The sequence below is a fragment of the Catharus ustulatus genome, chromosome 9 (assembly GCF_009819885.2).
Source record: "Catharus ustulatus isolate bCatUst1 chromosome 9, bCatUst1.pri.v2, whole genome shotgun sequence".
NCBI lineage: Eukaryota > Metazoa > Chordata > Aves > Passeriformes > Turdidae > Catharus > Catharus ustulatus.
This window is the reverse complement of record NC_046229.1, coordinates 10,173,686-10,187,202: the sequence shown is the minus strand read 5'-3', so window position 1 is coordinate 10,187,202 and position 13,517 is coordinate 10,173,686. Positions and strand designations below refer to the sequence as shown.

Genomic DNA, 13,517 nt, shown 5'->3' with positions numbered 1-13,517 from the left:
AGTCGAACAGATTTTTTCCAATGTGACCTGCTAAATCTGCCACAAAGAGGCAGGCAAAATTCTGTACAGATAGTCAGAGCCCGTGGCTGCAGTTCTTCATGACAGGCAAGTGAAAGACCAAGCTCTATTTTTAGCAAGTGGACGGAGGGCGAGTGGGAGGGGGAGAAAAGTTTGAAAATAATGGACTTCTTTAACAGTTAGAGTGCAAAGCTAGTGAGAGCAAGTGAGCTTTAGTGACCAGCAGTCGAAATATGGATGATTCAAGTATTCTTCGAAGAAGAGGGCTGCAGGTAAGTGTAACTTCAGCCTTCTTTTATTTATTCGTCTGCTTGTAATGTTGACAGTCTCATAAAAATGCTGACAGTTGTTTGGTGTAAATCAGGTTGACTGAGTATATAGCAATGATAATAGAATTTGAGGTTTTCTGTTTTCACCTAGTGTATATTTTATAAACTAAAAGCAGTATTTTGTATGCAGTAATAAAATAAGTTTTTAATGTCTTGGATTATATCCAATAGTTTTGTGACTATTCCTGTGGTAAGAAGTGAAGTATAAACTATGGGGCTTGCCTTATTTTTGGAACTTCACTTTTACAGATACATACAAAAATCTGTCTTGACTTGTCAGACTTGCCTTAGAGTAGCCATTTTACTTGAGCATTAATTAAAAATTAAATGTCAAAGCAGATTGAATATTCTCATTTATTTTCGACATATGCTTCTTTATTGCTTCAAAAGCACAGTAATCCAAAAACAGAATGCCATTCAACAGTGCAAATAATATTTATATTTTACTTTCAACAGCTATCATTGTTGAAATAAGCACTCTAATTTGTTTTGAACTCAAACATACTAGTGAAGTTTTATTTTGTGCTGGTGCTGTGGAAGTTGTATGCAGTTGCACTGGTATGACAAACAGTAATCTGTGCCAGTGTCAGTGGTGTGTGATGACTGAACTGATGCTTATGGAATAAAACTGCTGGAAGTGAGTGAGCTCCAAAATCTTGTGTGAGATGAACAGGGAGTAGATTTGTGCTCGAGAGCACCATATTCTTCCCTCCCTCCCCACCCTTGTCATTGTAATGGGATGGTATATAGCCTATTACATACCTGCTAGCATAAGTAATTGTTTATAGACCATGAACGTTGCCTATTAAATTAACCATGCCAGTCCCATTGTTTAACTTCCTTTGAGAAAAATAAATTTACTATTTTAACATACTGCTACTCATACCTTGCTGATACTTTAAGGCAATTACAAAGTAATTGTTGCCTTATGTAAATATGTTCTACATCTCACCTTTTTATACATATATATTTTTTTTGGCCAGCTTATTAATATTACTGAAATAGTTTGACACAGTTTGCTGCATATACCATGGTGGCAGTGTATTACAATATTGCATTCCCTCATAATAAAATTAGCTGTATTTACTTTCTGTATAACTGAGTATATAGGAATAAATAAGAATATTTGGGGGTTAATTTTTGGATAAATTGATATTTATTTTCCATGTATCTAATTAGTCAGAATTTCATAACTAAGAAGATTGTTTCTGTCCATAGATAATAAAATTTTTTTTCAAGCCATTTTTTTCTTTTCTGAACCTAGAATTTCTCAGGGATGTTGTATCTGTTTAACATGCCAGGGAGTGGTTTTCATGGTAATTCTTCAGGGGAATATTGGAAAAGGAAGGGGGGTTGGAGGAGCCCAAATACCACCAGTGCCAGCAGAAGACACTGCTGGGAATGAGAATGCATTTCCCTGCTTTAACTATGTTGTATATGGTGAAATTCCACCATTTTGATGGTCTTGAGTATTTACTGTCTAGATGTGGTGTTGTTTGTCCACAGTTGAGTAGGTATGTGTAAATGCATATGCATATATATATATATATAGGCTAATCAATATCTACATCAAAAATGCTTCAGGAACTAATGAAATGGGCTAAAAGGACATCAGGAAATAAGCCACATGTCCAAAAGGAGCTAATGTTAGTCTTTTTTTTTTTTTCCCTTCTGTATTTTGGAGTAGAATTTTTGGAAAAAATTGTGCCTTGGAAAAGTGACCATTTCACAGTCAATTTCAACTTCAAAAATCAGGAAAAATTAAAATGCTGCTGGTGCATTGCCAAAGTAATATGTTTAATTACTTCTCTTGGAGAGCTGGGTGATACTAGTTTGAAAGGCCACTGATGAAAAAAATTACTTTCTTCAAACTGGATGTTGATGGCTTTTTAAAATGAACATCACTGCCCAAATTAGGCTTTCTAATCCAACCTCTCCACTCAAAGCAATGCTAATTCCAAAGTTAGATCAGGTTGCTGAAGAACTTGTCCAGGCTGGTTTTGAGTGTATCTAGGCATGGAGATTTTGCAGCCTTTTTTGGCACCTGCTCTGGTACTTAATCATGTGCATTGTGAGAATCTTGTTTCCTTTATGTTTCAATACAGGGCACTTTCCTAATGTACACGTGTCTTGTCCTCATGCTTCCTTTTACCTCCATCACTGAAATGCTTGTGATACCAACACTGTGATAACTTTGTCTTCTTGGGGAACTCTCTCAGCCCTGATCCCTGCAGTAAATAGCTGTGGACTAGAGGGAGCAGAAAACCTAAAGGAGCAGGAATGTTCCTACATGCAAAATCAATACCCTGGCACATGGTCCTTCTGTATCACCTTCTGCATTTGTTCAGTCTGCTTTTGCATCCTGTTTGGTGCCACAAATTTGGTCAACAAATCTGTAGTGGTAAAATGTGTGGAAATGTAAGGTCCACGAGAGGCAAATCAGATTTTCTGCGTACATGTAACTGTATATATTTATAGATACACAAACACATATAGCATATATACACACATATAGCATGTAACTGTATATATTTATAAATACACACACACACACATAGCATATATACACACATATAGCATGTAACTGTATATATTTATACATATACACACACATATAGCATGTAACTATATATTTATAAATACACACACATATAGCATGTATACACACACATATAGCATGTAACTGTATATATTTATAAATACACACACACATATAGCATGTAATTGTATCTATTTATAAATACACACACACATATAGCATATAGCTCGCAGTGTGACAGTGAGTGCAACAGTACTGAGAAAAGACTGAGAAAGAGCTTTTAATAATGGAATACTCCTTTAATTTCTAGGCTCTCGAACTTGGACTTTTGACATAAATTACTGCCTAGGGACAGGTGCTAAATGGTGGAGCTGTAAGTGGTGGAGCTGTTTGTGCTGCACTGTACAGAGATCTGCATTTGGATTTCTAAGTTATTTGGTGTTACATAAAATGCCTGGTGATGTAGCCACAAATGTTAGGAGGCTACCTAGGTTTGTTATTGTTCACTGTACAATTCTTGTTGGTATTTTAGTGCTTATCATAGCAGTAGTACCCAGTGATTCTCTGTGAAGATGAACTGGTATTTTGAACATCATCTTGTGTTAGAAAATTGTGGGGGTTTTGGTTTCTTTTGCATTGCAGGAGCTGGTGCATGTGTGCTTTTACTCTTCTCACACATGCAAGAAATTCGAGTTTCTATCCTCAAAATCCTGATGAGTGAAATGCAAGTAAGAAAAGAGAGTGTAATATTCCAAATTGTAATGCAAGTAATAGAGAGTGTGATGTTCCAAATTTCAGATATTTGCATGCAGAATATATTCTGCATTTGTGCAATGTGAGCAGTATTCAGATGTGGCTGGACATTATCACTACAGTTCCCTGCATCCATCTTTTCTTACAGATATCTCCCTTTTATTTTCTGCTGAAATTTTGGCTAAGTTCAACTAGGTAATTTACTTTGTGGGACCACTTTTGAGCTGGTTTCAGTGGAGAGCTGAAAGACAAACTGCATCACAGAACTTGAATGTGCTTATCTTGGCTAGTGTTTCTACTGCACAGCATGTTTGGCTAAAATATAATATATATATAAAAAAACACACCTCCCACCCCACCAGAAGAATGATTCATTAATTTTTAAAATAAATCTAACATTTTCCTCCTGGGGGCAGAGGGGAAATAGGGCATGGAGAATATAATCTCAGAGTATTTGGTGGACTTGTTCTTGAGCTGATTTCTTTTACTCTAAGGACTGAGCAGTTTTTGGTTTTGTTCTGTAGGGAAAGGAATCAGAAAATCAGTGGAATCTCTAAACTTCAATATATTTAACAAGAGAAGGCTGACTGCACTGTACTGTTAAGCCTTTTCTGGCACATATTTGACCATAATTTAGGGACCCTGAAACTTGACAAACTCTTCAAATTTGTCTTCTAAAGAGTGTCTTTTAGAATTATTGAAGACATTTTTTGCTGGTTACGAAGCTCATTCCAAGATCTAACAAAAATACTGTTAGTAAGAATGTTGCTTCTCACAGTATTTTTATAAAAAAATTAAGGAAGAAATTGCTCTGTAAAGGCCTGTAAATTTTTCACAGTGGAGGGAGAGTCTGAATGGGACTCAAAATTAGATTTTTCTGTTCTGCTTTTGAAAAACTTCTGAAATATACATTAACTAAATAATTGGTATCTACATTTTGAACTGAAGGTTACTTTTGTATGTTTAGGATGAAGATACATGCATACATACACATATAGAGATCTTCAGGTGTGACGAGTCTCTTGCATTTGAGTTTTTGGAACTGTGTGCTACAGGGGAGCTTGCTATGGGAAAGAGATTTACAGGACTTGTTTTACACTGCTCACAGATTTACCAGGAACATAACTGAACCCACAGGTCAGATATCTGCTGAAGAGCTTCCAGCAGTGATGATGTAGGCAGTCACCACTCATACTGACATCTGAGGAAGAGGTGATAACATGAGGAGATAAATAAAAATGATTTATTCAGATACTGAAATTTTAAACTCTTCTTAGAATGCCAGAAAGTGCATACCAGTTTTCTTTTAAAAAATATTAAATAATTTTTTCAGGTTGGCTTCCAAAAGAAGCAAGATTTATGTTCATGCTTGGTTCCTGTTCCCTCAGTAAATTTCCAACATCTGGAATTAATTAAAAAGCCTAAGTTCTTTAGCTTCTGTGAAAATGGCAGCTGACAGGAGGAGTGGGATCTGTATTGGTGCTACCTGTGTGCAGAAGGGAAATGACCTTGCTCTTGTGCAGAGGTTGATGGCTGTGGGTGTCCAGGCGGTCTGGGCAATGTGCTCTGTTTTCTGCTGAGGAGAACAATTGAGAAATTCTGGTACAGGTGAGTGGTTGGTAGAATTCATTAACTGGATCAGTCATAAGCAGCTTGTTTTGACTAAAGTCAGTGGAAAAAATCTGTGAAGTTTTATTATATGAGTCTGTTGTAATGTGCTGGGATGCTGTCACAACATGGGAAAATGGATTGTTGTGAAATCTGTGTGTTCCATCTCATTGGAGGACTGAGGATTCATGCTCACACAGGTATGAAGCCTTGTGGGTTTTTGATGGATGTCTTCTGGGCATGTGAGCTTTCCCACTGGTTTGATTTTTTCAGGTGCTTGTGGTCCACTTGGCAGTGGAGTAGGGAGGGAACCAAATCTGGAGAGCACATGCTGCTGGCATTCACTTTGAGGACACTAGAAAATATGCCAAGGGAAAAATGTGAAACCTTGTCAGGATAAAAAGTCCTTGAAATATGGACAAGGATAAAAGGTTAAATGGTTTGCTCAGGCAGAAAAGATGGCATTTAGCTGCTGTCTTCAGGGTATTGTTAAATTGGTTAGATAATTTGCTGTAGTTAATGCTTAAATAAGTGCTTTCAGTTTGTCAGTACGGACTTTGTGAATGCTTGTATAGCTGCACTAAACTTTTTATTTTCAGGCTGTGAGAAAAGATAAAAATACCAATAATTAATTCTACTACTTGAGGAAGAAAGGTTTTTGTTAGCAGGTGACTGCATGAAAGAAGAGATCTATTTGTGTGAACCTGAGCCTGTGGAAATGCTGTATAGAGGGATTCTTCCCAAAGATAAACAGTAATACCTGTTTCATGCATTTCATTGGATTGAACATGTCAGATGGACTCTTGTTGCCATGAATGGTGTTTGCTGCTGGTGACAGGGGTTGCTGTAGAGAGTGGGAGTGTTTCTCCTCCATCAGCCACTTGGCTGTTTCACTGGTGTTAACATCCTGCATTTTGTGCTTGCTTAATGCTGGAAATCCCAAATCTTAAAGGGAAACCAGTTCTCCAGCCTAGCAACATAACATAATGCTGCCATGCTGCAAGACTGGTGTTTAATCTGCTTATCTTTAATAGTCTTCACTGCTCACACAGACCCACTTACCTCTTTAATGAGAAGAAATGTCCTGCAGTGAGGCAGTGTGTATTTTGCTTCTAGGCTTATGTCATCAGCCTGGAAGTTGAAATTGGTTAGAGCGCTTTTTTATTTTCCTGCTGTCAGTTCTGCTGGTTATGGTTGCCTCTTCAGTTTCTCAAATACATTGAAAGATGTTTTTTTTTTTTTTGTTTTGGGTTTTTTTTTGTGTGTGTAAAAGGAAACCTAATTAAAACAGGCCAAGTGAAAAAATCTAATTTTGAAAAACTATCACTATTGATTGGGAGCAAATAGTACTCTTGTGTTTTCAAGGGATAAATATTAATTATCTTTGCATTCTAAATATTTGTAAATTGTGGATAGTAGTCACATAAATGACAGAAAATATTTTAGGAGTACTACATAGAAAAAGCTCTCTAAAATGTCAAGAAACATTTAAAGTCAGTTGTAAATATGTGACACTATTTCTCATGTGATTTATAAGTTGATCCTCTTTTATTTTGTATTAAATTGCTTTACCCAAACCATGGGTATTTATCTGACCTGTAGAAGGTATGGATTTTATCATTTTTGGGATGAAGACAGGATAAACTTTTCAGGGTTGGTGATTCTTGAATTTCTTGGAGCTACTGTTAAAAATGTGAAGTAATTTGTGGTTTAGTGTTATTCTCTGAAGGAGATGATATTAAATCTTCAGATTTTTTTTTGAAGAATTGCATATCCTAGATTTTTTGATGTGCATTCTTAGCACAACAGTGAGAGGCAAGAAACTGGATTACTTTATTCAGCAGCTTCATGAATAGCAGAGTATTTTTGCCCAGCAGAGCGGTGTGCAAATGCAAATGTTTTTCTCTGAGCATCCAAGGTAGGTCAGGTATTCCCTGTAGTTTGTTTTCAATTGTGTGGATATTTTCTGAATTTTCTAATCTGTGAGTATAGTTTAGCAGGTTCTGTTTCTTTCTCTCTTTCTCTCTTTCTCTCTTTCTCTCTTTCTCTCTTTCTCTCTTTCTCTCTTTCTCTCTTTCTCTCTTTCTCTCTCTCTCTTTCTCTCTTTCTCTTCTCTTCTCTCTTTCTCTCTCTCTCTTTCTTTCTCCTCTTTCTCCTCTCCTTCCTTCCTTCCTCTTCCTCTCTTCTCTCTTTCCCCTCTCTCCTTCCTTCCTTCCTTCCTTCCTTCCTTCCTTCCTTCCTTCCTTCCTTCCTTCCTTCCTTCCTTCCTTCCTTCCTTCCTTCCTTCCTTCCTTCCTTCCTTCCTTCCTTCCTTCCTTCCTTCCTTCCTTCCTTCCTTCCTTCCTTCCTTCCTTCCTTCCTTCCTTCCTTCCTTCCTTCCTTCCTTCCTTCCTTCCTTCCTTCCTTCCTTCCTTCCTTCCTTCCTTCCTTCCTTCCTTCCTTCCTTCCTTCCTTCCTTCCTTCCTTCCTTCCTTCCTTCCTTCCTTCCTTCCCTCCTTCCTTCCTTCCTTCCTACCTTCCAGCCCTCCCTCCCTCCCTCCCTCCCTCCCTCCCTCCCTCCCTCCCTCCCTTGCGTTTTTTTTTTTCCCCTTTTTTAACTTTATGTTCAAAGTTTGCTTAATCTTTCAGTAATTGAAGACATGGGGTTGGCTTTGGTGGAGGTGGACTTAAAGTTTTGCTCAGTGAATGTTCATGTTTCTAGTTGTTAAAGGCTTTTCTTAGTTGTGTGACTTGTGGCCTGGCTATCAGTGATATTCAAAAGAATTGCTAAACAAAATAAAAGCCACCTAAATTACACAGTCAATTCAAGTGGTATGGTTTGTTAGACTAGGTTTAATGTACACAGGTATGCTTTAGAAATACGAATTTTCACTTTACTCTTATCTCGTAAAAACATTGGGTTTGTACTGTAAATAATGCAGCAGAGTTCCTTAAACTTGGCTTATGAGCTTTGAAATGATCATCTCTATTTAAAGATTTGCTATGAATCACACCTTGTAGTTTTGTGATTCAGAGTTAGAAGTCTATTCCATGTTAGAAAGCTAATTTCAGCTTGAATTCAATTATTGTATACTATAGTAGAAATATATAATACATGACATTTTACACAAATGCTTCTCTATTATTAGACCTTGAAGTTTCTCTTCTTTTGTTTCAAGGATCAAAAACGAGATCCAGTAAAAGTATTCAGTTGTTTCAGACTTTGATGGTTTTTATTCTAACATTCAGCTTTACTGTCCATAACTGTTCTCCAATATCAATTTTATTGATATGTGTGGAGGTAACGAGGCCCATTTTTCCATGCATCCTGACATGTTGTCTGCTCTGAGGCTTTGGGTGAGGTGCTGTACTGCAGGCATGTCATAATATAGTGAATTAAGGGTTCAACTCTTCCACGTTCTATGCAGAATGTTTCCTGATAGATGTCATTGCTGTCTTTTGAATGAATTTCTTATTTCTTAAATAGATAATTGCATTTATGATTTTGTATTGTTTCTTTTTAGAGATGAGATCTATATATATATATAGATCTTTGAAATCTGGGCTTTCAAGTTACCAGCACATCATCTATGAATACATTCTCTGGGTGGTTCAGCTTTATTTTTACCTGGTCAAATCTATAAATAAATCTATAAATGACTCATTTTGCTAATAGCAATGCTCCCTTTAAATCAAATTGTTGAAACACAACAGATGCTTTTGTAGCCAAAGATTTCTCTTTTCAAAATGCTCTTGGATATTAGTGTGATAAAATCATGTTTGGAATGAGGATGAATATAAATATTACCTATTGTATGGCACAGCTTAAACAACTGTAACCTGATATAATTACTTTTAAATTACTTTCCTCAAAAGATGAAAATATTAATTGCCTCTGACATTTATCACTTGTTTTACATCAGCATAGGCTAATAAATGTCACTTGTACTGCCAGCCAAGAAAAAGACATGATATCACTGGGGTAGGTTGGTGTATTCTGTGAAAAAGGCTCTTTCTGCTCCACTGGTCTGTGAGCTGTGCTCGTTCATGCTGGGGATGACTCCAGGCTGCAGTGGGCTGAAATGGAGCAAGCCAAGCCCATGGCCATCACTTCCCAGCAATTCTGTGGCCATGAGAGTGTTTCTGAATGCTCCCAGTATTACACTGTTCTTTTCCCTTAGGTGTGTGTAATGATCTCCTTTTAAAAACATGCCTTGTTGGCTTTATTTTTCATAATTATAGTGAACAATTTGACTAAGGAGGAAGAATGTGTGCTGGGTGGAAGAGAGATCCCTGGGGGGGGCTAATTGTGAGGTGCCTGTTGGGAGGCAATTAGGATCTTAAGAAACCTAAGCAATGGGGATAAATTCAAAGGCTGGAGGAATGGATTGTGATGAGCTATGGGCAAGAAAAAGATTGGAGGTGACTTAAACAGGGACGTGAGTGATTTTGTATTTGAGATTGATTTCAGATTGCAAAGGCTGTGGGCTGAGAGTTTATTCTCTCTAATGGTCCCCAGTCATTTACTGTTTGTTTTTCTGGCTTTTATCTTTTCCTCTTTCAAATGTGAATGTCAGGCAGTTTCCTGTTCTGAACTTGTTGACTGTTTTGGTAGTGCCTACCTTAACACTCTGTGGACCAAATTTCAACCTGGCAGTTCTGTTGGACTTTGTCTCAAAACATTTATTTATGAAATAGCACCCAAAACTTCTTGTACTGAAATGGCAAACATTGAAGTTTTAAACAATTTTATTATCTGGGATAGCTCTGCTGTGTGGTGACTGCCTGCTTGTATATTTTGAGAGTTTGACAGTGCCGAGCTGAAATTTTTCTTCCAAAGTGGCTACCATGAAGAAAATCCCTCAGGGACATGAGACTACTGTAGACCTTCAGAAAGCAATGTTGTGCTTGATTAAGTTTAGACAGATGATGGAGTGATGTAGTAAAATCATTTTTGTTAAGGCATAATACAACATAGAATCCAATGTAGTACCATTGGGACTGATAAAAATGAAATACTAAAGAAAAACCATGCCCTTACATACAGCTTTCAGCAGCAGATGCAATAGGTGTAATTTAGTTGTGTAGTGCTGGGAACATAATATTGATTTACCATGAATCAAGAGAAATAGCCTGTACCTTGGCTGGCTGTATGGATTGCAGCAATCTTGGGGAAACCTGTTACCTAAAAACTGTGCTGTAACAGAATCCCTTCTTTTTTATAGCAGTGGGGAGGTGATTATAGCCAGGTGAAAAATCCAGTTACATGTCTAAATGGGGGAGTGAGAGGTCCTTATGTGCTGTTGCTGGGAATTACCAATTTTCCATGTACAGTAGTTTCACGAATACAAGCCGCACGGATTATAAGCCGCACCCCCGGTGCCTCGACAATGTTGCTGTCTTTGTCAATAGATAAGCCGCACCCCGAATATTAGCCGCACTTTCGTTCGTCGCGAGAATCCGTGCGCAGCTTTCACAAACTGGCCAATTAGTAACAGGATCGCGGCATAGCGGGCTTTACTGGCTCGGGGCGGGGCCAGGCAGGCTCGGCCCGCTCATGGTTGCCGACGGGGCCGGCTGGGTGCTGCTGCCGCCGCCGCCGGGCTCACTGGCCCCCCTCTCCCGTCAGCACCGCCCCGCCGCTGCGTTCACGTACTCGCCCTGACGGCGGGCCAGGCACTGCCGCCGCTGGCAGGCACGCCGGCCGCGTCGCCGCTGCGCTGTTTACGTAGTCGCCCTGACGGCGGGCCAGGCACTGCCGCCGCTGGCAGGCACGCCGGCCGCGTCGCCGCTGCGCTGTTTACGTAGTCGCCCTGACGGCGGGCCAGGCACTGCCGCCGCTGGCAGGCACGGCGGCCGCGTCGCCGCTGCGCTGTTTACGTAGTCGCCCTGACGGCGGGCCAGGCACTGCCGCCGCTGGCAGGCACGGCGGCCGCGTCGCCGCTGCGCTGTTTACGTAGTCGCCCTGACGGCGGGCCAGGCACTGCCGCCGCTGGCAGGCACGCCGGCCGCGTCGCCGCTGCGCTGTTTACGTAGTCGCCCTGACGGCGGGCCAGGCACTGCCGCCGCTGGCAGGCACGCCGGCCGCGTCGCCGCTGCGCTGTTTACGTAGTCGCCCTGACGGCGGGCCAGGCACTGCCGCCGCTGGCAGGCACGCCGGCCGCGTCGCCGCTGCGCTGTTTACGTAGTCGCCCTGACGGCGGGCCAGGCACTGCCGCCGCTGGCAGGCACGGCGGCCGCGTCGCCGCTGCGCTGTTTACGTAGTCGCCCTGACGGCGGGCCAGGCACTGCCGCCGCTGGCAGGCACGGCGGCCGCGTCGCCGCTGCGCTGTTTACGTAGTCGCCCTGACGGCGGGCCAGGCACTGCCGCCGCTGGCAGGCACGGCGGCCGCGTCGCCGCTGCGCTGTTTACGTAGTCGCCCTGACGGCGGGCCAGGCACTGCCGCCGCTGTCAGGCACGCCGGCCGCCCCCTCCCGTCTGCACCGCCGCCGCGTTTCCTCGCCCTGGCCGGCACTGCAGGCCCCCGCACCGCCGGGCTCCCCCACGCTGCTGGCCCCGATTCTGCTGGGCTTCCCCCGCTGCCAGGCAGCCCCACCCGCCGGCCTTCCTGCTTCTGCCATGCTCCCCTGCACTGCTAGCCCCAGTTCTCCCGGGCTCCCCCGCCCTGCTGGCTCAGGCTCTGCCGCCCTCCCTGCCCCGCCCTGCTGGCTCAGGCTCAGCCGCCCGCCCCCCACACTGCTGGCCCCGCCTCTGCCAGGCTTTCCCACCTCAGCCGGGGCCGGCCGGGCTCCAGCTTGGCTTGGGGCTGCCGCGGGCTCTCACTTCCGTGTTGGCAGCTTTTAGAATTTTGTTAATAGATTAGCCGCCCCGGAATATTAGCCGCACTTCCGGGTTTCCACCAAAATTTTGGTCTAATTGGTGCGGCTTGTATTCGTGAAATTACTGTACTCAACTCACACTTCTTGAAAAGAACGATTTCTTGAAAGCAATCCCTTGCATAACTTGCATAGAATTGAAGGCTGGGGAATGAGAGGTGTTTAGGGTAGATCTTGCTTTGCATTGCTCTCACAAATAACTTCATCTTTTTGTGTAGCATTTGTGTACCACAAGATAATGATATTTTTTCTCTGTTTAAAAAAACACCAAGCAAAATAGCATTTGAGGTAAAGTTGCAGTGATTTCAAAGAAGGTCAGTCTGGTCACTGTGACATGCAAGTTCTTTCTGAGAGGCAGTAGTTCTCTTGATCTTTAATAAGAGAATTACTGGATGAAGTGATTACTGTTTGTGTTTTTTGGCAGACAATATAATGCTACCTAAGGGTTTTACTAACTTCACCTTTCAACCAGAAACAGCTGTATTATCTTATTGTTTGAGAGATTGGTGTATGGCTTTCATTCATTTACCCCTTAATCCTCAGGTGACCTAGTTTATCCTGAAGTGAGATGGCTTTAAATACCCTTGACATAGACCCTGATATTCGAAACAAAGCACTCCAGTATTGGTGTCTTGGGTCTCTTTTTGTGCTCATGACTGATATCAGGTGAAAGTGAGTGTTTCAAGAAACAACTATTTATTTTTATTTTGGTTTTGGACTCTAAAAAATTCTCTGTTGCAGGTAAATGAAAGCCTTGTCACAAGAGGGCTTTGCCTCCCCTCATTCCTCATTTATCCTTTCGCCAGACCCAGTTGTTCCACAGGTGAAATCAGAACTGTGCATAATGTATAATGGAGCTCAAAAGGAGGTTTTATACTTAAGTTCCTTCTATTTTCTGAAAACTTTGGTGTTTAACAACCATAATTTCAATATTCTCTGCTTTTCTTTCAGGAAGTGAGCTTGATTAGAGGGCTGCTAAATTAACGCCAGCAGGGTGCATTGTGCAAATGAAACCTGACCCTTTTAGAGCAGAAGGGATGTTTTAAATGGAATGGTTGCCTTTTTTTCCCCTAGCTGGCAACCTCAGTTTCTCCCTGAGTATTCTTGGTGAAGAATTAGTGCTTCTAAACTCCTAGAAGGCAGATTTCAGATAGCATTAAAATGATTCCTGTTGGTATTTCAAGAGCCCCCCTGCTCTCTTGGAAAAGAACCAAAACAAAACCCAAAAAATCAAACCAGCAAGATACTTAACTGTAGAAATAAAAAAAGGCCACCTTGGTACCTGGGCTGGGGTTTTGGGTCTTTGCTGAAGGTTCTTATGGGAATGGTTGATTTGACTTTTGTTAATTTTATAAAAAAAGAAATGAACAAATGCTGTTTGTTTTCAGGAACCAGTAAAAGTAATAAATTTACAT

The 13,517-nt window shown here is 41.3% G+C and overlaps 1 protein-coding gene across 4 annotated transcripts in view; it reads left to right on the top strand.

Annotated features, from left to right (window-relative positions):
- The window catches only part of MAST2 (microtubule associated serine/threonine kinase 2), a 228,416-nt gene that overhangs the window by 87,833 nt on the left and 127,066 nt on the right, over positions 1-13,517 (top strand). The window contains exon 1 of one of the 4 annotated variants that reach the window (XM_033067140.1): positions 14-290. The exons of the other annotated variants lie outside the window; for them this stretch is intronic. Coding sequence (XP_032923031.1) covers positions 252-290 — 39 coding nt within the window. The 5' untranslated portion in view covers positions 14-251. Of the gene's footprint in view, positions 1-13; positions 291-13,517 lie in introns of those variants that run through there. 4 annotated transcript variants of the gene reach the window in all.